Genomic DNA, 27,907 nt, shown 5'->3' with positions numbered 1-27,907 from the left:
TCTCTCGCAGTATTGGGGACGCCCAAAGTGCTGTTTGAGCGCTGAGGCCCGCCCCCAATGCTGCGAGAGAACTCATTTGTATACTGCCGAAAAACGTGATTTTAACTGAACGGTGGGGTGGAGAAGACAACGAAAGGTAGGAGAAGAATAGCCTTTCTGAAGGCTATTCTGTCGTGTCAATGAGAAAAAAAAAAAGGTTTTTAATGGTAAAATCCCTTTAATAGGAAACCAATTCATCTCAGTATGTTTTTGGAACGTGGAAGGAAACTGACGAAACTAGAGGAAACCCACAAAAAGACAAGGGGAACGTAAAAACATCATGCAGATGTTGTTCTTGGTCAGATCGGAGCCCAAGAACCGAGTGCTGCTAACCACTGAGCCACCGTACTACTTATACAGAAAAATATACAAAAAAAAACCTCATGCCCGGAACATCTTGAAAACCTTCTCAATGCTAAACCAAAATAGGATTAAAAATTATTTTTTTAAGAAATAAGAGTCGTAAACAAATCAAGACACGTAGAATGTGGAAAAGCTTCCCATAAAACCCGAGTCAGACCCAAAAATACGATTATCTCTGACTACAAACATTTATTACATTTCTTCTTCTGGTTTACTGCATGTTTGCTGTGACCTCGGGCAATTTCTTTAAAATCCAAGACCGTAACTCTTCTAATTCTTGTAGACTTAGTTCATGAAAAAGATTTGGGAAACTGTGGAAAGATGAAGTCACGCCAAGACCTTTCAGTCGAGAGCAAGTCCTTTCTCCCCACTGGTGAAAGACTAACTCATCGGCCTGTCCGTGGCACTGAAATAAATCTGGTAGGCTCTGCTGAGTTGCTTTAAGGTCCTGAAAAATATGGGGGAAAAAAGTAGTCAAAATAAAAACTAAAAAAAACTAAATATTTAACCCCTTATAGGGAATATGTTGCCAGACAAATGACCCATTTTTAAATCAATTTTATGTTATAATATTTTTTAAAGAATTTTTGTTAATGTTTTTAAAAAATTTCATGTTATTTTTAAAAAAATTCTACAGTTCCAACTCTGGCCACTAAGCCTAATAATATGCTGAGAGTTCCTAATTTCTGTAGATTTCTTTGCAGCAGTTACCTCACTTACAGCAAACTGATGATCACAGCGATCATGCCTATGTAGATAAGACACAGAATCCACCAGTCACGATAGGTGATGTCACATCTTATCCACTCTCGTCTTGACACAGGTCAGAGAACATGCCAATATAACTCTACCATAGAAGTCAATCGAGTTTGCTCCAGAACGTTGTGTCTAAGGACCATAGACCATCTCCAGGAGAAAGGAAATCAAAAACTATTTTAGGCTTAGTGGCAAGAGTTGAAATTGCAAGATTTTTAGGATATATAGATAATAAATTAAAAACATCACCATAAATTCTTATAAAATGTGTTATACTTGGTTCACATCTGTGTTGGTATTCCGTCCGGGGGAGTCAGCATAGGGACCCCGTGAATGAAATACCAAACGCAACTGCGAGCGCTGTGCAGTAAAAGCACATGGACCCCATAGACTATAATGGGGTCCATGTGCTTGCTGTGCGTTGCCCGCACGAATCATGCAGATTGTGAACTACTTTCCTGTCCGCATGATCCCTGCAGAGATCTGGTGGTAAGCACACAGACCCCATTATAGTCTAATGGGGTCTGTGTGCTTTCACTGCACACCGCTTGCAGTTGCATTTGGTATTCCGTTCAGGGGATCCTCATGCGTAATCCCCCGGACGGAATACCAACGCAGATGTGAACGTGGCCTTACTCTAGTCTTTCCATGACTGATAGTAAAAAAAAAACGGAGACTTGTACCTGATAAACTATTGAGTTTTCATTAAGAAAGCTGGAGAGAGCGAACACTCCTGCAACATCTCTATGGTATCGATAAGCCAAGTGCATGGCCATAGCACCACCCATGGAAAATCCCCCTGGAGAAAGAAAAATAAATGTCATCAGTAAACATACAAGAACTTCGGAAACCCCTTTAATTTCAGTCACCATCTGGGCTGTGGAGTCAGAGGGACAAAACACCCACTCAGACTCCTCTATGTTTCCACTGCCAAACTACCTTCGGAGTCTGCAACTTTTTTCCAAAAGTGGTCCAGACTCCGATTCCACAGTCCTGGACATTATTAGGACATTTGCTATCGTTGCGCTCAACATTAACTTCAACACAACCAGCTCGATCGTTCCCAGTAGAATTCCCAGCACCTCAAAATCAGCTCCGAATTGTTCCTCCTGGAAATGGTGGAGCCAGAATAGTGCAGCATGCAACTTTTACTGTCGAAACCCACGGATATTAACTGGAGCCCCAGTGGACAAACGTGACGGCCGCTCCATTCAATTATTCCTCACTGCAGCCCGTGACGAGAAATTAGGTGATTGAGACCCCCATTCTAGTGATGGGTTGGGATTAGAGATGAGCGAGTACTATTCATAACGGCCGTTACGTATAGCATGCACCCATAGGAATGAATGGACGTAGCCGTGCTGGCCACTTCCATTAATTCCTATGGGTGCGTGCTATTCGTAACGGCCGTTTCGAATAGTACTCGCTCATCTCTAGTTGGGATCTCATTGGTGGGGCCTTACTCTGTGACTGTGGGATAAATCTTGATTGTGGGACACAAGGCTGTGGTGTCGTAGTCATAGTCAGGTTTGGGGTTTATCCCCTTCCCGCCTATGGCATATTTCGATTTTCGCTATTCATTTTTGACTCCGCTCTTTTTAAACTCCATAACTTTTTTATTTCTCCGCTCCCAGAGCCATATGAGGTCTTAATCTTTGCGGGACAAATTGTTCTTCATGATTGTTCTTCAGCTTTGACCCAGGCGCCAGAGGGGTTAATGCCCCCCGATCGGTGCGGGTACCAACCAGGGGCATTAGAGCTAGGTGTCTACTGTATAAAACCCAGAGGCTATGGCGGCCGCCATAGTTAAACACCCGGCATGCACCGTACTAGTACGGCGGATGTTGGGAAGGGGAAAGATTACTTGTGTTAATATGTCGGGGTCTTCTGTTTTCATTGGAACCAGTGAGAGTCGGAGGATTATTTGTTGTGGAACAATAGAGGAGTTGGTGTAGGGCAGTGGAAAAACTAGATAAGTTGGAGTCGTGGTGTGGAAAAAAATAAGAGGCAGAGTCGAATTGTGGGAACATAGAGGAATTGGAGTTGGACTTTGGGAAAATAGAGGAGTCCAACTGGAACAATAAAGGTGTCAGAGTTGGGCTGTGGAAAAATAGAGGAGTCAGAGTCGGTGGTTTGACCTTCTAACAACACAGCCATGATGGGACAACCATCTTAGGCTAAGTTCACACGGGGGGCGGATTTTGGCACCGACAGCGACGTGGGGGGCCGCATCACTCTCGGGTCAAAACCTGCCTGCCACGACTGTCATGGCTTCTGACAGTCGCGGCTTCCCCCTCCAGAGACGGCTCAAATGAATGGGCCGACTCCGGAGGTTGCTGCCGCCAGGTTGACGCCGCGGCTCAACAAGCCGCGGAATCCGCCTGGAGAAAGGGCAGCCCGCTTCTGGTGGTCCATAGACCACCATTGTGATGGGGCAGATTATGAGGTGGATTACGCACCATAAACCGTCCCCTCTGTGCCCATGTGATCGGGCCCTTAAAGCGGAATTGGGACCCTCAGGACCCCTGTTCTATCAAAGAACAGTTACCCTCACGATTAGACACGAGAAACCCCTTTCATTTTTTACTTACTGAAAAAAACCAACGAAAATCTCCAAAAATAACCAAAAACATCTCATTCCGAAAACCGCTCCTCAACTTTCCAGCTGGTTAGGGGGCACAAGGAGTCTAACGCCACCGTAACTTTATCCATACACTCGCACATACGACACCATCACGTTTTATGGGCGCTGTTGCATAAGTAGGTTTGCAGAAGAAATCGCATTACTTCTGAGAAAACCCGAGCTACATTTTACACCCAGTTAGTCAGAATCTGGCAGATACGAGGGGGATGACTCACTTACAATCTTCTCTGATGCAGTCACCTCCAGCGTTGAATATTAAGTAATGATACTTTCATGTGGTGAAGGCTACAAAAAGGAGGCTAAACGCATACACAGACCCCGAAGAAGAGAAAAAAAAACTAAAAACAGCTCTCCGAATGTAATTTTCCACGGGAAAAAAAAAAAAGTCGAAAAAGTGAAAAACTCTGCCGCGTCTCGCTCCGTAACCCAGTATTCCCCAGGTATGGACTGTAGTAAATTCTTTGCAGACAGTGATTTCAATAAATATTTATAGTTTGTGGCAAAATTTTTATGATTCAGCGAGATAGTATTTCAGGGCCGAGATGCATAAAACACATGCCTTCCGTACAGGGCTCGGGGAGAATAATGTGCGTCTTCCTTGGCATCGCTTCCAAAAAATGTTGACATAATGACTTGCCCCTCGACGTGGAGTAACTGCTCGGCATTTCATAAAGTCTTCACAAGAGCGAAAGGTAATTTCCTGTCAGAAGCCGAAGTTCTCCGTCTCTCTCCCCGCTCATGACACAAGCGCGGGACTAGCCGGAATGTTCCATGAGTTAATTCCAATCGGCTTGGATCAGGGTATCGGCTATCAGACGTGTGATACATCGCTTCTGATCTACTAAAAATGTGTTCGGGTTGTGGGAAGCATTTTTGCACCTTTTTAATTTCATGTTTGCTCTTAAAGGGAATGTCACCAGAACCCAGAACTTCACCCCAGCCCTGCAGATAGATAGGTTAGTGTCACCAGAACCCAGAACTTCACCCCAGCTCTGCAGATAGATAGGTTAGTGTCATCAGACCCAGCATATCACCCCAACCCTGCAGATAGATAGGTTAGTGTCATCAGACCCAGCATATCACCCCAGCCCTGCAGATAGATAGGTTAGTGTCACCAGAACCAGCATATCACCCCAGCCCTGCAGATAGATAGGTTAGTGTCACCAGACCCAGCATATCACCCCAGCCCTGAAGATAGATAGGTTAGTGTCATCAGACCCAGCATATCACCCCAGCCCTGCAGATAGATAGGTTAGTGTCACCAGACCCAGCATATCACCCCAGCCCTGCAGATAGATAGGTTAGTGTCACCAGAACCAGAATATCATCCCAGCCCTGCAGATAGATAGGTTAGTGTCACCAGAACCAGCATATCACCCCAGTCCTGCAGATAGATAGGTTAGTGTCACCAGAACCCAGAATATCAAACTAGTCCTGCAGATAGATAGGTTAGTATCACCAGACCCAGCATATCACCCCAGCCCTGCAGATAGATAGGTTAGTGTCACCAGAACCAGCATATCACCACAGCCCTGCAGATAGATAGGTTACTGTCACCAGAACCAGCATATCTCCCCAGTCCTGCAGATAGATAGGTTAGTGTCACCAGAACCAGCATATCACCCCAGCCCTGCAGATAGATAGGTTACTGTCACCAGAACCAGCAGATCACCCCAGCCCTGCAGATAGATAGGTTACTGTCACCAGAACCAGCATATCACCCCAGCCCTGCAGATAGATAGGTTAGTGTCACCAGAACCAGCATATCACCCCAGCCCTGCAGATAGATAGGTTACTGTCACCAGAACCAGCATATCACCCCAGTCCTGCAGATAGATAGGTTAGTGTCACCAGAACCAGTATATCACCCCAGCCCTGCAGATAGATAGGTTACTGTCACCAGAACCAGCATATCTCCCCAGTCCTGCAGATAGATAGGTTAGTGTCACCAGACCCAGCATATCACCCCAGCCCTGCAGATAGATAGGTTACTGTCACCAGAACCAGCATATCACCCCAGTCCTGCAGATAGATAGGTTAGTGTCACCAGAACCAGTATATCACCCCAGTCCTGCAGATAGATAGGTTAGTATCACCAGAACAAGCATATCACCCCAGCCCTGCAGATAGATGGGTTAGTGTCACCAGAACCAGCATATCACCCCAGTCCTGCAGATTGATAGGTTAGTATCACCAGAACCCGGCATATTACCCCAGCCCTGCGGATATATAGGTTACAGTCAATGAATATTGGTGCTGCCATTTCTCCATAGAGGTAAGAGGTAATGCCCTCATTGCTCCAAAGAGCTCATTTGCACATTGACACAAAGAACAATATCTTGGAAACGGAAGCAGCAATTCACGAGGCAAAAACAGTTAGTATCTTATCTGTGGGGCAGGGTTCTGGTGACACAATACCTTTTCCACATGGATGTGGGACCATCCAATCACTATCGAGACATGATCCCTAGATCAGGAAGTGAAGACCAGCAGGGAACCCGAGAAGCATCAGTACTTGAGCACCACTGATCGGTAAGGTAAGAAAGGTGGACATCCCACTTGATATACAGGAACATTTATATTGGAAGGACAGGGAACAATATGGGTGACAGACGGGTCTGTGGAGGGTCCCTGCGACAGATAGAAGCTCCCGTTCAGTTCTATAGGAGCCGAGCTGTAGGAAAGGACCTGATGTGATCGACACAAATCTTGATAAATAATCATCATGGCTAGAACAATAATATTTCTATGAACCCATACCTAAAATGAGACCACTATATAGAGTAATAGGACCCAGAGTTGGAGGACCTTACCCAGTAATATTCTGTTTAGTGCAATGCCAGACGCCGTTTCTTCCTTGATTAAATCTGTTAACACTTGGCACATTGAATTGATGGAGTCGAGGTGCTCAGGGCTGTCGATGGAGATTTTATACCGATCGAACCAAACATTGGAGATGCCGCCCATCATTGGTGTATAGGGTCTGGGGATAACCAAACACAGGACATATCAGAAACACTTTATACATTGTATTCTATATATACGACTTCCATTATTGAAGGGTTATACGGTAACAGTATTCTGCTAGGCTGTACCATCTCTTTATGATCAATGGTGGTCCATCTTTTTGGACACCCACTGATCATAAAGTGCCCCTGACCCCAGTTTGCAGGTGACGTCCAACACAACTCTATTGGAGAAAATGTAGCTGGCTGTAATTCCCTGCAGAGCCAGTTGTGGCGCTGTCAGGAAAAAAATTCTGTGCTGCAGACCTTTCATTCTCGATATTGGTGGAGGTCCATCACTTATGAGATAGGAATACTCCTTTAAGTCATAGGAACATGTCTACATAGATTTGGGTCACAGAAGTGCCAACTAGGGGGTCCCATAATCCTTTGTGTTCCTGGACCCACACAGCCCTATTGCCGTCTGGTCCCAGGGAATCATATGACGTGAGTAGAATCTCGTTATTACATAGGGCAATGCAGTGGAATCTGACACTGTCACGGAGCAAAGGTATACGTCTTCCTCCGGATGGTCTTTTGAATCAACACGGACGCAAGAGGTCGGGAGACAACAGCAATTTATTGTAATCCACAAAGTTAGTAGCCGGCGGCGGTCACATCAACCGTAATAACAATAAGTCCACAGAAGTCACAATCCAATGATAACTTTGGTTCCTTGGTCCTGTAACTATATCCTGGCTCTCTGCAGAGCTGTGCACAGGCCGGCTAACACATACTAACTGCTAGCTACATCTATATACTAAACTGTTACTTCCTATATCTGTGGGTGGGAAGGGCTGAGTCACAGATCCTTCCCCCCTCACCTATGCCAAGGAGAGCAGACTCCCTGTCTCTTTTGAACAATGCACAGTCCAACATCTTCTTGGAGACACTGATCAGATTATCTCCACCCATTGTCCTCACTAGTTAGAGGTATTTGCATACAATGTGCTAACACACTAGACCCTAATCAGCCAACTACACACTGATGTTTACAACAGGTTAGAGAATACATTCCACATGAAATATATATTACACATTGCCTATTGCCGGACTCTAACCATCCCGTGACAACCCCTCCCCCTCTCAAAACATGTGCATGACACAATTGGCCTACACAGGTAAATTGGGGAATGCACATCAGTCTCTATAGCTCATATGTCCTCCTGCCGGGATAACCCATCCGCGTTCTGGTGTTGGCTCCCTCGGCGGTACTGAATGGTAAAGTTGTAGGGTTGAAGGGCTGGCATCTGTCAGAAAATCCGGTGGATCCATGTTGGCTTCTCCCTGAGCTTGGCTTCGGGTCACTGCTTCCACAAAGTGGCACTGTAGATTTCCAACATCGTTGCCTAACAGAACATCGGCCGGCAGCCCGCTCATCACACCAATTGTGCATCGTTTTGGTCCATAACCATAGTCGAGTTCCACGGTAGCTTTAGGAATACGTTTCCGAGTACCCCCTGCCAACTTGATAGAAATGCCAGGGCCCTCCTCTAGGGCCTCGGGTCGCACAACTCGGGGGTCCGCTACCGTTAGGAAAGCTCCCGAGTCCCGGAATCCAACAACTGTTCGGCCATCCAGTAGGACCTCCTGCAAGTGCTTCCGCTGAAGGTTTGCGGGATGTGTGGCGGAGGGCTGAATCCCATAGACCCCTGGAGGTGGAACAGATGGGTCATTCATGGAGTCATCTGGAAATGGGGCCAAACTTTCTGTCCTAGGGGTGGTTCCCAGGTAGTGAATAGGCCGGGATGCCACGGTGGCCCGTGCCCCCATGTTAGCAGGGCAACTAGCTTGCAAATGTCCAGGCCGCCCGCACCCAAAACATCTGCGCTCTAGCATTCTTCCAGTGGGTTGTTGTCTAGGGACAGGGTTGTTCATAGCTGGAGGCCGATGGGCTGGGGCAGGGGTAGAGGGGGAATTGTAATCCTGAGGCCGGACACGAAAGGTGGGTGGCTGGCTGAAGGGTGTCTGGCGGACTGTGGTAGTTTTCCGCTCCTCTGCAAACAACCTCTTCCACTGCGGCTTGATGGTCAGGCCCTCATCTGCAAGGGAAGCAGCTTGCTCCACTGTGGCTGGGTTCCGTTCCAGCACCCACTCACGGATCTCAGCGGGGCACTGGGAAAAGAACTGTTCCTTAAGTATGACTTGGAGGATCTTATCGACTGTGACAGCCTCCTCTCCTTCTAGCCAGCGCTTGCATGCTTGCTTCAACTTGTGGGCGAACATGTGGAAGGAGCTTCCCCCATTGTAAGACAAAGAGCGGAACTGAACTCGGTAGGTCTCTGGAGTGACTGCATAATACTTCTGCACCGCTCTTTTAATGGCCTCATAGTCCCGCTGATCACTAGGGTCCATGGCTCTGAGAGCTTCCGCAGCCCCATCTCGTAGGTGCCCCACCAGATACCGGACCCAATCCTTCTCTGGGACTTCCATCAGGCGGCACTGGTGTTCGAAGTCCTGAAAATATCCATCAACATCCCCAGCCGCTTCATCAAAGGTCTTGAAGTGTTTATGGGAGACATATGGTGGTTCTCTCACTGTTGGGCTGGGGGTCGACGTTTGATTATAATTCCTCGTAGTTATCTCAGCCATTCGCATTTCATGCGCCATTCTTTCCTTTTCATGCGCCATTCTCTGTTCCTCCTTCTCCGTTTCCTGAGCCCTCTGTAACGCTCTACTCCTTTGCTCTGCAGTTGCTCCTAGCCCCAGCACTGCCAATTCCTCCTCATACAAAACAACCCATCTGCTCTTTTGGGTCTGTACCTGCCACTCCCGTATCTCTACTGTCTCCTGGGGGCAGCCCTCCTCATGGTCGCTTTGCAGGGTCATCTCCTCCAGTGCCTCGATCAGTTGATCTTTCGTTCTTCCCTGGTAACTCAGGTTTAGTTCCCGGGCCCTTACTTGTAGACTTGCCATAGTCCAGTTCCTGTATTCTGAGGTTGTGGCTCCATTAATCGCTGGGCTGCTGTAGTCCATCTCGCTGTCCGCTGTTGATCCCACCGCTGCCAACCAGTTGTCACGGAGCAAAGGTATACGTCTTCCTCCGGATGGTCTTTTGAATCAACACGGACGCAAGAGGTCGGGAGACAACAGCAATTTATTGTAATCCACAAAGTTAGTAGCCGGCGGCGGTCACATCAACCGTAATAACAATAAGTCCACAGAAGTCACAATCCAATGATAACTTTGGTTCCTTGGTCCTGTAACTATATCCTGGCTCTCTGCAGAGCTGTGCACAGGCCGGCTAACACATACTAACTGCTAGCTACATCTATATACTAAACTGTTACTTCCTATATCTGTGGGTGGGAAGGGCTGAGTCACAGATCCTTCCCCCCTCACCTATGCCAAGGAGAGCAGACTCCCTGTCTCTTTTGAACAATGCACAGTCCAACATCTTCTTGGAGACACTGATCAGATTATCTCCACCCATTGTCCTCACTAGTTAGAGGTATTTGCATACAATGTGCTAACACACTAGACCCTAATCAGCCAACTACACACTGATGTTTACAACAGGTTAGAGAATACATTCCACATGAAATATATATTACACATTGCCTATTGCCGGACTCTAACCATCCCGTGACAGACACACATTTTCATGAATGGAAAATTCAAGTCAAAGTGATGGAGGCCTCAGGTTGGTACGTTGTAGAAACTAGTCCATGGAAGACGTAACGCAGCACCATGTAAAGCTGGTCGGACAGTTTCCATAGCTGCTTGCCGGTTGTCTACTCCTCTCGACTTCTTCTTACACATGGAGAAGTCGAGAGGAGTAGAGAGAAGTCGAGAGGAGGAGCCAAGTAGGCACATGCTGAACTAGAGAAATTGGCCCGGTACTGAAGTAGTTAAAATGCTTTCCAAGACGAAGGTATGGTTACGAAGATCATTAATATTAGAATGGAGTCTGACACCCGGGACCACCGACTGATCAGTTGTCTGAAGACCCTACAGCCTCCCCACCGCTCACTAAGTATAGCGCCACACACTGTATAGTGGCTGTGCTAGGTATTGCATCTCAGTTCCTCCCACTTGAATGGGACTGAATCACCCATAGACCACATGACATATGAACGCGATGTCCTGCCCTGTTAAGCAGTGCTCACTCGAAAGGTAGCACTGCTTTCCAATCAGGGTGTCGGACCCCCCACCATCAAGGTGTCTGACCCACCACCCATCAAGGTGTCGGTCCCCCCACCCATCAAGGTTTCTGACCCACCACCCATCAAGGTGTCGGTCCCCCCACCCATCAAGGTGTCGGACCCACCACTGATCTGATCTGATGTCCTAGCATAGGTTTGGTGTTCCCCTTTAAGTCACATACAAAGCTCCTGTTGTTATTTGACTTCTTATCCATTGTTTGTCTACGAAAAACCGTGCACAACGTAAGAGCGTAAAATAAAAGAACCACAAGAGCCCCCGGCTACGGCTCGGCCGACGATCAGATAAGGGATTAATGTCTTGTATACACACTTACCTTTGATATCATCTGAACCGTGAAAACTTGAAAAAAACCCTAAGTCTGAACAGTTGTTTAAATGTTTATATGAGCAGTCGTGTCTTTACAGACGATGGAGATTTTGCCAATTTTTTCTATTTTTCTTGGGTCGCCAATAAACGTGTTGTTACATCTCTACCCGTCATGTAAAACCGCCGGGCCGGCCCTCTGAAGTGCTCTAATCTCGGAAACCATTTCATCAGATTACAGTTTTTCGCTTCAGTACAGACAAGGCTTTGATCAAACGTCGATGTGCGATGCCGACTGTCGGTCTCTCGAAAACGGGTAAGGTCAGAACAACCCACAAAATGATAGTCTAGGACGCTACACCTAAAGGGGGCCCCGGACAAAAGTTTAGGAAAGGGGTTCGAATAATAGAACCCACCCCAAGAAGAGAAGACCGATGCCTTGGACAGGTGAGTATGCTTTATGTTATTATTTTAACCCCTTCCCTGTCCGTCCCCAAATTTTGGCGAGAGCCTCATTAAAGATAAGGACTGTTCCAATTGCTTATAGAAATTTTTGTGAGGGGGGTTGTGTAGATCAGCTCGGCGATCGGGTCAGATCGGAGGAAGGTTATAGCATGTAATATAATCCCTCTGGTACCACCTATAGGTAAGTACCCTGTATTGCAATGCTCGGTCCATAATAGAGTATATGTACAAGTCAAACAGCTTTTTTGGGGTACTGATCGGGTAGGTCAGATGAATTTCTGGGGGCACTGGTTCTCAATGGGGAGATCAAACTGGATGGGGGGCCTGGTTTGGCTGACAGCCCTGGCATCATCCCTCTGCTTCCGCTTTTTATTTCAGCGCTCTCTTATCTTCTTGGCAATCCGATTATCTGATGAAGGTCCCTAAAGGACAGAAACGATGGACAACAACAGGGACCGAAGTCCGTAGCAGCAGATCCGCGCTCGCTGGTAATGGAGGTAAAGCGCAAGCCAAATTTTCAAGCGAAACTCTTTATTTAGATAAATAAAACAAATCAACACGACGCATTTCGGGCCAAACCAGGCCCTTTCTCAAGTGCAAATGGACAGGTCACCTCGGGCCAGATACGTGAAGGACAGACGTCGCGTTTCATCGGAATTGTCTTTCGATAAGACCAATCTACTCTATCCTGAGCACCAGAATCCTCCAACAGCCCTAGTCATGACTCTTACAAAAGATCTGCCTACAGGTGGCAGCAGAGACACAGTTTAGATAAGCTAAGATAAAGGCAATGCATCATGGGAAAATGTATGCCAGACTCTCCTCAATGAGAGCCAGTAACCCAGAGACTAATACAGCAGAATTAACAAACCGAGATTTCTGAACCTAAATATAATATGGGGTTACAATGGAGACTTGAGGATTGTTGAATATTATCGATATTATTGGCAGTCAGACTTTAAAAGGGTTGTCCATTTTTGCCTAGACAACCCCTTTAAAGAGGACTTTTCACCACTTCCACCAACTCAAGCTCTTTCTATCCTTTAATAGCCCCCACTCCACTGATTCTGCCCCAGTTCAAAAAAATTTTTCTAGCCCCCACAGTTTCTGAGCAATCATTGCAGTAATTTTGGTGTCTGATACAACAACTAGACTCCCCAATGGTAAGTGGGTGGTGTCAGCCAGGAGCAGACAAGAGGGTGTGACTCAGAGATCCAATCAGAGGTGGACATTATCACAGTGTCAGGGCTCCGAATCACACCCCCTTGCCTGCTCCTGCCTGACAACACCCACTTGACATTAAGGTGTCTAGTTAGTACATCAGGCACCAAAACTAACTACATGGATTGCTCAGGAGTGGTGGGGACTAGAGAGAAAATTCTAACTGCACTGGAAACAGTGGAAGGATGGTATTAAGGATGAAAATAACTCAGGCTACATCTCCTTCCGGGCCCTTGGTTCATTTTCACATTTGGCACGTTTGGACCCTCAGGTCCTTAACAGTCACAAGAACTGAAGATGGTGACACTTGCCTATCTACGATGCCACTATGTTACTTTACTTCTCAGCATTATTTCCATGTTTGCAGTGGAATTGAGAGCTACAATCATAATTCTGCTTCTGAGACCAACCCCGATTGCAATAACTATTAACCTAGTCGTCTTACTAAGACAATCGGCAGCAATGACTCCGGCGATAAAGATGGACTGGTAAACATCAACTGGTCATCAACAGAATATCCTATCCAATGGGTGTCCTGTTCTTAAGAACGTCAGCGATCAATTACAACCAGTGGGCGGACCTTGCAACAAGTATTCGATTCCCCTGCAGCACTCCCACAGGTGAAATGAAGCATTACACAGCACTCATTGAAATCAATGGGCTGGCCATGTTATGAATGGACATGTTGGGTCCTCCAGCGACCCTTTTTGTTGCTATACCACACTCTGGTTAATAAATGAGGATCCTGACTGGGGTGACCTGCTTCCGAATGTCCTAATAGGGGTTTCAGAATTAGTTTTCTTACCAGACCACCCGCTTTCAATGCCCTATTCAAGGTGCGTACCTTGCAAAACCAATCCCTGCATCAGGCCGAGCCATGTTTTGCAGCAGCCACTAGATGGTATTGCTGAATTACAGAATGGAGAGCGCAGCCTGTGACTCCGGCCCCGCCGCCGTGTTTACTGCCCTATTACATTACCTTGACCGCTCTATGAGGACAAGTGGTTTCTTCTCGCTGCTGTGCTAAAAACCCAATAACCTCACTTTATAAAAAAAAAAAAAAAGAAAGAAAATAAGCGTATAAAAGTCTAGTAATATCCAGGACTCCGCGCAACGAGCATCAATAATGCTATTTATAGCCGGTCAACAACCTAGAAAAGTAGGACGATGGGTTATTATTATTATTATTATTGTTTATTTATATAGCACCATTAATTCCATAGTGCTTTACATTTGGGGGTTACATACAATACACAAAATATACAGGTACATATCATACTAACAGTGATCGGCTGGCACAGTGGGGTAGAGGGCCCTGCCCGCGAGGGCTTACAATCTATGAGGGAAGGGGGTAGAGACAGAAGGAGAGGGGGAGAGGTCACCAGATCCAGCATATCACCCCAGCCCTGCAGATAGATAGGTTACTGTCACCAGAACCAGCATATCACCCCAGCCCTGCAGATAGATAGGTTAGTGTCGCCAGACCCAGCATATCACCCCAGTCCTGCAGATAGATAGGTTAGTGTCACCAGAACCAGCATATCACCCCAGTCCTGCAGATAGATAGGTTACTGTCACCAGAACCAGTATATCACCCCAGCCCTGCAGATAGATAGGTTACCGTCACCAGAACCAGTATATCACCCCAGACCTGCAGATAGATAGGTTAGGGTCACCAGAACCAGCATATCACCTCAGTCCTGCAGATAGAAAGGTTAGTGTCACCAGAACCAGCATATCACCCCAGCCCTGCAGATAGATAGGTTAGTGTCATCAGACCCAGTATATCACCCCAGTCCTGCAGATAGATAGGTTAGTGTCACCAGAACCAGCATATCACCCCAGCCCTGCAGATAGGTTACTGTCACCAGATCCAGCATATCACCCCAGCCCTGCAGATAGATAGGTTACTGTCACCAGATCCAGCATAGCACCCCAGCCCTGCAGATAGATAGGTTAGTGTCACCAGAACCAGCATATCACCCCAGCCCTGCAGATAGATAGGTTACTGTCACCAGAACCAGCATATCACCCCAGCCCTGCAGATAGATAGGTTACTGTCACCAGAACCAGCATATCACCCCAGCCCTGCAGATAGATAGGTTAGTGTCAGACCTCAGCATATCATGTCCTTTACCAGCATAGTTAAGGTCCTCTTTAAGAAATGCCTCAACAGACGTAGCTCTAGTTCCATGTCCATACACCAGAACTGAGATCAGCGCCAATTAGGAACTGGCCTAGACTTCAATTATAGCTCATGCCAGGAAGGTGCGGAGCGGTGATGGAAGCTGCTAGTGGATGTGTGGTCCATGCTGCATTGTTCCTATACAAGTAGTAGGATCGGCACTGCAATTCTCTGGGAGCACCGCTATGCAGTGGACGGGGCTTCTATGCCACTTCTATTATTTATATAGCAGCGTGCCACATGTGGTCCCCGCCCGGAGCCTGCTGCAACAGCTGATCTGTGCGGATGTCAGACCCGACAGATCACATAGTGATGTCCTATCCTGTATGGAAAAACAATTTGTGGCTGGTATCTAGGACAGGAGGACCAATGTGGCCTAGACTTTGGCACAGCTGGCACACACACAACCTGAGAGCGGGTGCTGGGTGCACTAGTGATCTATCTACACCTGTACCTTTAAATACCCTCACGTAACCCACAGTAAAGTAAAATCACAAGGTAAGAAATCCACTAAATAACTTATGAGATTTTCCAGTGACTTTATTTTTGTGCTCGTGTGGTGGAGCCATGGGCCTAGGAGTGGCAGGCCGGCTTCCTGACACCATGGCGGGCTCCTTATAGTAAGCGGGTGATTAATATCTCTCCTGCTGGTAACTGCATAGTCTGGCACCGGGTCTACTCGTGAGTTACGGGCAGGTTTTGGCTGACTCTTCTAACTTTTTATGGCCCTCTGACTTTTTACCAGTAACAAGAGGGGGGGAACCCATGGCCCAGATCCCATTGTGTTCCCAGCCAGGGCCTGAACCTCTCGGACGCCGGCAGATAATACATCAGATGCCATTGCACTTCCCCCAGCCTGGAGGACATCGGTGCAATGCTTTGTGCTTCCTCATTTATGGGAAACAAGAACATGAATCACCAAAGTGCGATCCAAGCCATGAACAGTAACAAGCCGGCCCGAAAAAGAGACAAGAGGGTCTTGGGATTCCAATAAGTGATTCATCTTATAGACATTTTCCTGGAATGAATGGAGGAAATGCGCAGAATGGTGGTGAAAGTGCTGGAGAGGAAGATTGTACAGCAAGTCAACAGAGTGATGTCATAAGGATCTGTCCTGTGAGGGGGCGGGGCTAAGGATAGGCGCTTGATTTATAGACCTGAAGATAATCTGAGCACTGATGACCCCAACGTCCACTGCAGCGCTTGGCATAGACCTCTAAAACACATAGGCCACATCTGAAGAAATTTGTATGGACCAATAGGTGTAAAATAACCCCACCCCAAAATGTTAGAAACAGCGCCGTACACTGTATAGTGGCTGTGCTCGGTATGACAACTCAGACTCATACACTTTAATGGGACTGAGCTGCAATCAGGCCATGTGACCAATGGACGTAACATCACAGGCCTGTGAAGAGGAAGTGGTGCAGCCACGTCAAACAGCTGATCAGTGTGGGTGCTGGGTGTAGACCCTCTCATTGGTCTAATATCGATGACCTCTCCTAAAGATAGATCATCCATATTTTAGTCCAAGAAAACCCCTTTATAGGGAAGGTCCAAGAATTTTTAAAAACCCCGATTCCTGCCGCACCAGCATGGCCGCTCAAGTGTTCGCACTGGCATCACTATAGGGGTCACAGCTGATAAGGTAGTTGATTGTGAAGCTAATAATGTAAGGGTTAAAAGACAACGCAGTCCTCATAGCTGTGACCGGGCCCAATTGGTAGGTGGCCCACAGGTGCCCCCCAACACACAAGGGCTTGATAAACGTATTTCTAATTCCCTGTGATATTCGTCAGTCTGTGTATTGTAAATTGATCCCCCCTGTCCTCTGGTGCACCGAGTGAAAAGATTTATGACACAGCCTTCCACTGTCAGAAAAAAAAGAACCATTTCATGGTCGTCAGCCGCATATAATCAAGAGGGGATCTGTTGAGGAAGGTTAGGGTGTAAAATGGGGCATGCTTACTATGTTAGGAGCCCTGACAGAGGGTGGGAATGTTGAGAAGCTTATGTGCACAGGTAAGGTGTGAACAAGTCTTCATTTTGGGCTGGGCCCAGATAAGGAAAGTGAAAGTGTTATCTCTCCTGTACACCGCGCACTGCTGAGTTATGGAAGGTTTAAGTAGGTTGAAAATCTGCAAAGAAAAAACTGACAACTCACCGGGCCGGAGCGGTAGGGAATATGACTTTAATATGGCTAAATGTTAAATCCTTTTTCAAGATTTCCCGTATCCATGACTTAATTCCTGGTCCTGTATCACCTGCAGAGGACAAAAATATCATTAATATCTGGGGAGCATAAACTTCATTACTTTTAAAGGGTGACACTGGGTCTGGTGACAGTAACCTATCTATCTGCAGGACTGGGGTGATATGCTGGGGTCTGGTGACACTAACCTATCTATCTGCAGGGCTGGGGAGATATGCTGGTTCTGGTGACACTAACCTATCTATCTGCAGGGCTGGGGTGATATGCTGGTTCTGGTGACACTAACCTATCTATCTGCAGTGCTGGGGTGATATGCTGGGTCTGGTGACACTAACCTATCTATCTGCAGGGCTGGGGTGATATGCTGGTTCTGGTGACACTAACCTATCTATCTGCAGGGCTGGGGTGATATGCTGGTTCTGGTGACACTAACCTATCTATCTGCAGTGCTGGGGTGATATGCTGGGTCTGGTGACACTAACCTATCTATCTGCAGGGCTGGGGTGATATGCTGGTTCTGGTGACACTAACCTATCTATCTGCAGGGCTGGGGTGATATGCTGGGTCTGGTGACACTAACCTATCTATCTGCAGGGCTGGGGTGATATATTGGGGTCTGGTGACACTAACCTATCTATCTGCAGGGCTGGGGTGATATGCTGGTTCTGGTGACACTAACCTATCTATCTGCAGGGCTGGAGTGATATGCTGGTTCTGGTGACACTAACCTATCTATCTGCAGGGCTGGGGTGATATGCTGGGTCTGGTGACAGTAACCTATCTATCTGCAGGACTGGGGTGATATCCTGGTTCTGGTGACAGTAACCTATCTATCTGCAGGGCTGGGGTGATATACTGGTTCTGGTGACACTAACCTATCTATCTGCAGGGCTGGGGTGATATGCTGGTTCTGGTGACACTAACCTATCTATCTGCAGGGCTGGGGTGATATATTGGGGTCTGGTGACACTAACCTATCTATCTGCAGGACTAGGGTGATATATTGGGGTCTGGTGACACTAACCTATCTATCTGGTGTTTGCAACAGCCATTTCAGTTTGATATATCTAATAACTGATGGACACAGTAATATTTCAGGATTGAAATGAGGTTTATTGTACTAACAGAAAATGTGCAATATGCATTAAACCAAAATTTGACCGGTGCAAAAGTATGGGCACCCTTATCATTTTATTGATTTGAATTCCCCTAACTACTTTTTACTGACTTACTGAAGCACAAAATTGGTTTTGTAACCTCAGTGAGCTTTGAACTTCATAGCCAGGTGTATCCAATCATAAGAAAAGGTATTTAAGGTGGCCAATTGCAAGTTGTTCTACTATTTGAATCTCCTCTGAAGAGTGGCATCATGGGCTACTCAAAACAACTCTCAAATGATCTGAAAACAAAGATTGTTCAACATAGTTGTTCAGGGGAAGGATACAAAAAGTTGTCTCAGAGATTTAACCTGTCAGTTTCCACTGTGAGGAACATAGTAAGGAAATGGAAGACCACAGGGACAGTTCTTGTTAAGCCCAGAAGTGGCAGGCCAAGAAAAATATCAGAAAGGCAGAGAAGAAGAATGGTGAGAACAGTCAAGGACAATCCACAGACCACCTCCAAAGAGCTGCAGCATCATCTTGCTGCAGATGGTGTCACTGTGCATCGGTCAACTATACAGCGCACTTTGCACAAATAGAAGCTGTATGGGAGAGTGATGAGAAAGAAGCCGTTTCTGCACGTACGCCACAAATAGAGTTGCCTGAGGCACATTTGGACAAGGCACATTTGGACAAGGCAGCTTCATTTTAGAAACAAAAATTGAGTTGTTTGGTTATAAAAAAAGGCGTTATGCATGGCGTCCAAAAAGAAACAGCATTCCAAGAAAAACACATGCTACCCACTGTAAAATTTGGTGGAGGTTCCATCATGCTTTGGGGCTGTGTGGCCAATGCCGGCATCGGGAATCTTGTTAAAGTTGAGAGTCGCATGGATTCCACTCAGTATCAGCAGATTCTTGAGAATAATGTTCAAGAATCAGTGACGAAGTTGAAGTTACCCCGGGGATGGATATTTCAGCAAGACAATAATCCAAAACACCGCTCCAAATCCTCAGGCATTCATGCAGAGGAACAATTACAATGTTCTGGAATGGCCATCCCAGTCCCCAGACCTGAATATCATTGAACATCTGTGGGATGATGTGAAGCGGGCTGTCCATGCTCGGCGACCATCTAACTTAACTGAACTTGAATTGTTTGTCCAAAATACCTTCATCCAGGATCCAGGAACTGATTAAAAGCTACAGGAAGCGACTAGAGGCTGTTATCTTTGCAAAAGGAGGATCTACTAAATATTAATGTCACTTTTCTGTTGAGGTGCCCATACTTTTGCACCGGTCAAATTTTGGTTTAATGCATATTGCGCATTTTCTGTTAGTACAATAAACCTCATTTCAATCCTGAAATATTACTGTGTCCATCAGTTATTAGATATATCAAACTGAAATGGCTGTTGCAAATACCAAAATATTTAGAACTAAAAATGATTAAGATTAATAGGGGTGCCCAAACTTTTTCATAGGACTGTATCTGCAGGGCTGGAGTGATATGTTGGTTCTGGTGATTATAACCTATCTGCGGGCTGGGGTGATATGCTATGATAAGACACACCCCTTTAGTGTTTCTGTGTCGTGCTCCACCCCCTTATGCTCCTCTTCGAGGAATTATATCTGTTTTGTCTGGCATGTTCCTTTAAAAAGAAAAATAAAAACATCATACAACCTCTTGTAAATGTCATTATTGTGCAGACTGGATTTCCACCAAGAAAGAGTCAGACGTAGCTGAACTTGTTTATTATGTATTTAGTCAAATTGCAAAAACATTGCGAGAAGTTGCAGAAAACAAATACATAAAACCAAAAAAAAGTTCCGCCCCTAACAGAAACGGCCACTAGTGGAGAAAAGGCTGCAAAGAAGGATCCTAGAAGCGAGACGAGTGTTTTTGGTTTACGGGATTAGTACGTGATCAGGTCCATGATCCTTTCTGGGAAGTTTTCCCCGGCTGATCATTCTGTACATATACAAGGCGATTACTGGAGAATTTACGGTTCTTCAGCTAATCACAGCGTAAACGACAAATTCCTGAAACTAACAAGCGGCAAATACAAACCACACAACGGTAAGAAGACTGATTTTTGGGCACAATCTCGAGTCTCGAACCCCCAGATGCCTTGGTATATGCAAGATGTTAAAGGGATTCTACCACTAAAACAAATTTTTTTCTATTTGCCACGCCGGAATAGCCTTAAGAAAGGCTATTCGTCTCCTAGCTTGCTCAGTCACCTCCGGCCCGCTGTTCCATAGAAAAACTGAAACTACAGGAACGTACTGCGCATGCGCGCAAGACCGGAGTGTGACCCCAGCTGGAAGAAGAAACGGTTGCTGTTGAAGATGGAGGCATCACTAGAGAGAGTTCTCTGGCAGCAGTGGGGACGCCTCCATTGCTGTTTGAGCGCTGGGGCCCGCCCCCATTGCTGCGAGAGAACTCATTTGCATACTGGTAAAAAACTTTTTTTTATGGAACGGCAGGCTGGAGGCGACTGAGCAAGGTAGGAGACGAATAGCCTTTCTTAAGGCTATTCCGACGTGGTAAATAGAAAAAAAAATTTTTAGTGGTAGAATCCCTTTAATCCAAACAACTCAAAAAATGTTTTCTAATCACTATGCACCGATCTGGTCTAGTTTGGAACATAAAGGGGTTCTCCCGCCCTTTCAGGTCAACAAAAAAAAAAAAAATCATCAGGGGTTCGACACGCGGGACTCATACAGATCAGCTTTAAGGGACTGCAGTGTTCGGGCGAGTACTTAAGTCTCTTTACTCTCCATACAATTAATAGTGGCTGTGCATATACATATATCTCTTGAATGGGACTGAACTGCAAACAGGTCATGTGACTGATGAACGAAGAGCTGATCCACTAGGGTCCTGGGGCCGTGAGTAAAACTCAGGACAGGCTCCATTCCTGTCTTCTTTACAACCCGTGTAGGGTTGAGCCAATCTTGAGATTTCAAGATCGATTTTAAAATCTGATTTCCGATCATTTTCCAACCGATCCCGATCGTGAAATTTGCTCGGTCGCAGATCTTTCCCGATCCCTCAACCCTAATTGTATATTATATATACAGTAGGGTGGAGCCGATCTTGAGATTTCAAAAAACGATTTTCGATCATTTTCCAGCTGATCCTGAATTTACTCGATCGCCGATCGGGATCCGATCTTTCCTGATCGCTGAACCCTAAATCCGTGCTCAATGGCCTTAATGAATGGGGCTGCGGAGACATGAGCGGTGCACACGGTCATGTATATATCACCTAAGAGGGCTTGTTTTTTGCAGGATGAGCTGAATTTTTTAATGGCATCAGTTTAGTGCTCATATAATATAACAAGAAAACTTTCTTTTGAAGGTTGAAACACTGAAATTCTACCCCTGGTTTTGGGTTTCGTTCTTAAGGTATTACCAAGCTGTTTAGGCCCAGCTCGCATCCGGATCGGGTCATTCCATTCTCCTTTCGAGCTTGTTTTTTGTAGGATGAATTCTAATTTTTAATGGAATTCTGGAGTATATACTCTGACTTTTGGGGGGGTGAAAAGAATCATAATACATGGTGTAAACAATGTCTACATTTTATTGTATAGAAAAAAAACGAAAATGGATTATACTGTAGGTATATAGGTTTCCAAAAAATATATGAGAATGGAGAAGCAGCAAGCATGTACCGTTGAGAGGACCCTGGTTCCCCATTCCTGTGATCAGTGGTGGTCCCCAAGGTTGAACTCCCCCAGGATTAGACACTTATCTCCCATCCTGAGAAGAGGGGATATGTCAGGGCTGGGCATGACACGGCGAGACCCATGTGACTGCTGACACCCAACCACAGGCCTCTGTGGTCTCTGACATCAGCCAAAAGCGGCAAAGAGAGCAGGGAGCCGCCCCGGAGCCCAGGAGAGGTGAGTAACACATATTATACTCTGGGGTCTGAAGGGGATGCATAGTATAATAGCAGTTTCAATTTGGCCGTCATCTGTCTCAACAAAAACTGCCGGGTACGTGGTTCTTCCAACACATACTCATACTGTAAAAGGGGCGTGACTTAAATAATCGCCATTATCTATATTCGAGATGAAATACCGATTAATTGCGGAATTGGAATTTTTGCTGTAGCCCCCACCGTTCCTGAGCCATCATTTATGTTAGTTTCAGCACTCAATATGCTAAATAGGTTTACTATTGTCAGGTGGGCGGTCCCTGACTATCTCCTCCAGCCTAGGACCGCCCACCTGACAGTAGAGAGTCTTATTAATCTACTGGGTGCTGAAAATAGCAGCACCGTATGCTCAGGACCGGTACGGGCTAAAGAAAAAATTTCAACACCGGCACCAGTGAAGGGGGAGCTATGCAAAGAGATGGAGGTGGTGAGAGGTCCCCTTTAATTCTTGCTCTGTGTCATAGCATAGACTGCTGTAAAGCACAATGCTGCAAGGAGACAGAAGGAAAGACCCTACAAGCGTATTCTAGATGTAGATAGAAGTGACTCTGACTATGGTGTGTTATAAGCTCCAAGAACCGTGCCAGCTCTGCTACATCATGCCAGCTTATTCATCCTTGCTGCCTTCGCTGGCTTATGTCCAGATGAATCCGGGGTCAGGGAGTAGCAGAGATGTAACGCAGCGTCCCCCGACCCAAAGCCTTCACACTGAATAAGAAGACAAACTTGTGAAGCTACAAAGACTGGAGGGCTGGTCGCTGACTCACAAACAGTCCCTGGTAATGGCAGGCGATGACCTCATGCCCATTAGTGGCGCCTAGCTCGTTAACATGGGAATTACTCCACATTATGAGGCACACAGAGCACTAACAAGTCTTTATAATGCATGACTGCAGAGCGCCAATCTTCACTCCGGTTTACGGGGCAGCTAACGGTGCGGAACATGACACATGGAAAAACACCGCTGGGGGTAGTAGTGACCACCGAACGGGGTCCTGGGGACATCAAGCTGATGCTCACAGCACTACTACACTCATCAGGGACTTATAGGGATTCCATAGGGTTACAGGTTATTCGCCGCCTTCCTATAGGGGGCATCTCCTAACTTGTGAATCGACTGGAGGGACCCCCATACGTTTCAATTGGAGCCATGTGCTGTGTTTCGGCTATCGCTGGTTGTCCCGTTGATATGAAAGGAGCGGTGCCCGACCTGCCACTGATCTCATACACCCCGGATCCTGTGACCGACGGGACCCTCACGGATCAGCAAGTTACCCCAATCCTTTGGATAGAGGAGTATTGTTACCTTACGTTATTATAGGGATACTCCTGTCTTATAATGGGATAAAGATATCACTAAGATCAATGAGGTCCAAATTATAGGACCCTCACCAATTCTGATAATAAACGGGGGCCCCCATCACAGTGGCATCCTGACAACTGCACCATGGAAGTGAGTGTGGCATCCCCCGCAAAGCAGCGCCAGCCACAGGGCTACAAGGGAATGTCATTCTAAACCAGTGCTGTGACTCTCTGTGGCTAGTCAGCTCTCCTAGCAAATATCTGTATTCTTAGTGTTGTACTGTTCCTCTCTTATTCCTCTGGGAAACGGAATAATACATGGGCATCACCACTGCCCTTGTACCGACACAGCGTCCATTCAGTAATGTTCACTTCGCACTGGGTGGAGACACACCCTACTGACAAGCAGAGTTATAATGTTGACTGACAGGAGGAAAAACAGAGGAACAACACGACAGAGTGGTAAGAAAAGATTCTCCAGAATTATTTAAAGACAAAATAGAAAGGTCAGGAGAGGTGACAGGTTCTCTAAAGTTTTGGTGCCCCCTCTCGGCCCTCGGTTTGGTTCCAGTCCTGATGACCTGAGACAGGCTGGTTGCTGGGGTTGTCAGGCAGGGTATCCCTAGTCACTAGGCCCATGGGTCGCCAACAATCCCTACCCACAGGACAGGGTACGCTTCCTTAAAAGGGGCAAACAGATTCTGTTCAGAAGGATATGCAGATTAGCTCCCTTTTAATATAGAAAATGAGAGATATCTTTGTAGCGCCACCTAGTGGATATAGCTACACTATAGCCAATGGCACTAGGTGGCGCTACAGAGACAGCCCCCTTTTTTCTAGAGGTGACCATTCTTCTCAGACCTCTGCTTGGTGTCTGGAGCTCCCCGTACACTTTAGATCAAGGGTAGGGAACCTTTGGCTCTCCAGCTGCTGTGAAACTACAACTCCCAGCATGCTCCATTCACTTCTATGGGAATTCCAAGAATAGCAGAGCAAGTATGCATGCTGGGAGTTGTAGTTTTGCAATAGCTGGGGAGCCGTACGTTCCCTACCCCGGCTTTAGATGTTTGTCAGCCGAATTCTGCTTCTGTCAACAGATACCTGACCTGATGGCTGCAGGCTCTTCATTACTTACCAAGCACAGAGCGCCGCCTATTGTACAGTGGCTGGGCTTGGTATTGCAGCTCAGCTCCATTCATTTGAGCTGCAGCCGGTCATGTGACCAATGTCCAAATTTTATAGTCCTGGAAAACCTGTATGCTAGCTCCGGTGGTGAGTAGGGTTGAGCGATCGGGAAAGATGGCATTCCGATCAGCAATCGAGTAAATTTAACGATTGCGATCGTAATTCCGATCCCGATCTTTTTCAACGGGATCAAGGTCTCACGTTAGTTCCCACAATGCTTGGCTACTGGCCAAAAGGGTTGAGCGATCAGGATTGGAAAAGATCGGATTCCGATCGGCGATTGAGTAAATTTCACGATCGGCTGAAAAATGATCAAAAATCGGATTTTGAAAACGATCCTGAAATCTCAAGATCGACTCATCCCTAGTGGTGCGCATATATAGAAGCCTGCCGGTAATGGCGGTATAGTTTTTGGAACAATTGTCAACCAAATGTGGCGGATTTTACCCTAATGTTGTCAGATTTAAGGGACACTTTGTTCCTAGCTATGTTTTACGAGCACTGGGTCCAGCACGACTATGGGGGCGCTGCAGCTGAGAATGTTATAGGTGCCCTTTGGTTGTACTACTACACGGGCACTATAGCTGCATCAATATAGCTGTCCTCAGGTGGTCAGGACTGGTTCTAACCTCCAGGTCACGTTATCGAAACGAGCCCCTGAACTCAGTCGTTCCAACCCCTCCAGTGCGCTTAAAGGGAATGTCACTATAACCAGCGCTGCGACTCTCTGGAATCCTCCTTATGAGGCTCGCCAGCTCTCCCAGCAAATATCTGATATCTTAAAGGGATAGAAAGGCTATTCATCTCTTACCTTTAGACGTGGTCTCCGCCGCGCCGTTCCTCAGAAATACTGGTTTTTACCGATATGCAAATGAGTTCTCTCACAGCGATGAGGGCGGACCCCAGCACTCAAACAGTGATGAAGGCGTCCATAACTGTTGCCAGAGAAGTGTCTCCAGCGCCGCCTCCTTCTTTCTCCGCCGCGTCATGTTCTATGTCTTCTTTTGGCGCAGGCTTGTAACCTAGCAGAGCAGACTGCGCAGGCCATGGGAAAATGGCCGCTAACAATACTGTGCAAGTGGCCATTTTCCCGTGACCTGTGCGCCTGCACAGTCTGCTCTGCTACAAGTTACGAGCCTGCGCCGGAAGACATTGAAGATGACGCGGCGGATGAAAAAGGAGGCGGCGCTGGAGACACTTCTCTGGCAGTGGTGGGGACGCCCCCATCGCTGCGGGAGAACTCATTTGCATACCGGTAAAAAAAGGTATTTCTGTGGAACGGCGCGGCGGAGATCACGTCTAAAGGTAAGAGATGAATAGTATTCCAACGTCTTATCCGCAAAAAAAAAAAAGTTTTAATGGTAGAATCCCTTTAAAATTCTGTGTTGTATTGTTCCTCCGTTATTCCTCTGGGAAATGGAATACCAAATGGTTGTCACCACTGCCCTTGTACCTACACACTGTCCAATTGGTGATGTTCGTGATACACAAATCCTGCCAGCAAGTAGAATTAGAATGGGCAGTTATGACTGCCAGGAGGAATAACAGAGGGACAACACGACACAGAGCTGTAAGAAAAGAGTCTCCAGAATTATTCTATGAGAAACACAAGAAATGGCTAAAACAGAGAGGTCAGGAGAGGTGACGGCTTCTACTTAAAGTGTAGTTGCTCCTCCTGGGAAAGCGGTGACGCGACCCAGGGGTCGAAACGTTGGTTCTGACCATGTGACCTGGATCACAGCTATAGGGCGTGGTCAGATGATAAGGGAGGGGCTTCTGTCTGGTGTAGGGTGTATTCACATGATGCAGATTTTGACGCAGTTTTTGTTTTGCCACTTGAAAGATTAAGAAACCGCACCAAAAACTGCACTGCCAACACCTCCATTCCTGGGGTCTTCTCCGCCTGCCTATAATCTACACACAGTCTCCAGGCACCAAACCACATACAAGCCAATGATGAGACCTTCAGGACTACAAGTAGCAGCTGCAGCTCTCCTGACACTTGTAGTTCCTCTGCTCACACAGGGCCAAGCACGAGGAGATACCCGGGAGAGAGCTGACAGGAGGAGGGAAGGAGGAACAGCACCTGATCCGTGCAGGAAGATGACGGAAGCCGAGTGTTTCCCAGCAGGGGACACCACACACCGAGCTAAGGAGCTGGAGGCCGCCATGACACACACGTGACTGCCGGGCTAACCGCGCATGCGTAAGGAGCCTCTGCTTACTGTAGTGTTAGTGGTAGTGTGTGCGAGAGCCGCGGTGTATGAGAAAAAGAAGATAATATTATATTATGTGTATTATACTGTATGTATTATATAGATATTATATTATGTGTACTGCAGGACTACTAATAGTAAGAGACTGTAAATAGCCATAATATACACTGAGAATATCCAGCGTGTGCTATGACGTCATCATGCCTTTTATTCTGTCACTGTGTGTATTATTCTGTACTGTGACATCACTGTGTGTATTATTCTGTACTGTGACATCACTGTGTGTATTATCCCTGTACTGTGACATCACTGTGTGTATTATTCTGTACTGTGACATCACTGTGTGTATTATCCCTGTACTGTGACATCACTGTGTGTATTATCCCTGTACTGTGACATCACTGTGTGTATTATCCCTGTACTGTGACATCACTGTGTGTATTATCCTGTACTGTGACATCACTGTGTGTATTATCTCTGTACTGTGACATCACTGTGTGTATTATCCCTGTACTGTGACATCACTGTGTGTATTATCTCTGTACTGTGACATCACTGTGTGTATTATCCCTGTACTGTGACATCACTGTGTGTATTATCTCTGTACTGTGACATCACTGTGTGTATTATCTCTGTACTGTGACATCACTGTGTGTATTATCCTGTACTGTGACATCACTGTGTGTATTATCTCTGTACTGTGACATCACTGTGTGTATTATCCCTGTACTGTGACATCACTGTGTGTATTATCCTGTACTGTGACATCAATGTGTGTATTATCCCTGTACTGTGA

At 46.5% G+C, this 27,907-nt stretch overlaps 1 protein-coding gene across 1 annotated transcript; it reads right to left on the bottom strand.

Annotated features, from left to right (window-relative positions):
* Positions 1-507: 507 nt before the first annotated feature.
* On the bottom strand, positions 508-27,080 carry LYPLAL1 (lysophospholipase like 1). Its single transcript, XM_075267171.1, has 5 exons — positions 26,982-27,080; positions 17,313-17,412; positions 6,616-6,785; positions 1,842-1,957; positions 508-850 (listed from the first exon to the last, which is right to left on the bottom strand). The coding sequence occupies exons 1-5, from the start codon at positions 27,064-27,066 to the stop codon at positions 614-616; spliced, it is 708 nt and encodes a 235-aa protein (XP_075123272.1). The 5' UTR covers positions 27,067-27,080; the 3' UTR covers positions 508-613.
* Positions 27,081-27,907: the final 827 nt, after the last annotated feature.

This window comes from Leptodactylus fuscus, chromosome 3 (assembly GCF_031893055.1).
Source record: "Leptodactylus fuscus isolate aLepFus1 chromosome 3, aLepFus1.hap2, whole genome shotgun sequence".
Lineage (NCBI taxonomy): Eukaryota > Metazoa > Chordata > Amphibia > Anura > Leptodactylidae > Leptodactylus > Leptodactylus fuscus.
Note: the sequence above shows the minus strand (reverse complement) of the source record. Positions and strands in the feature narration are given on the sequence as shown.

Excerpts from the sequence above, each read along its gene's own strand:
- LYPLAL1 (XM_075267171.1), bottom strand. The coding sequence starts at position 27,066 with ATGGCGGCCTCCAGCTCCTTAGCTCGGTGTGTGGTGTCCCCTGCTGGG. Across the intron at positions 17,413-26,981 it reads CATCTTCCTGCACGGATCAG|GTGATACAGGACCAGGAATT; the intron begins GTGCTGTTCCTC and ends TGTCCTCTGCAG. Across the intron at positions 6,786-17,312 it reads TTCCCTACCGCTCCGGCCCG|ACCCTATACACCAATGATGG; the intron begins GTGAGTTGTCAG and ends GGTTATCCCCAG.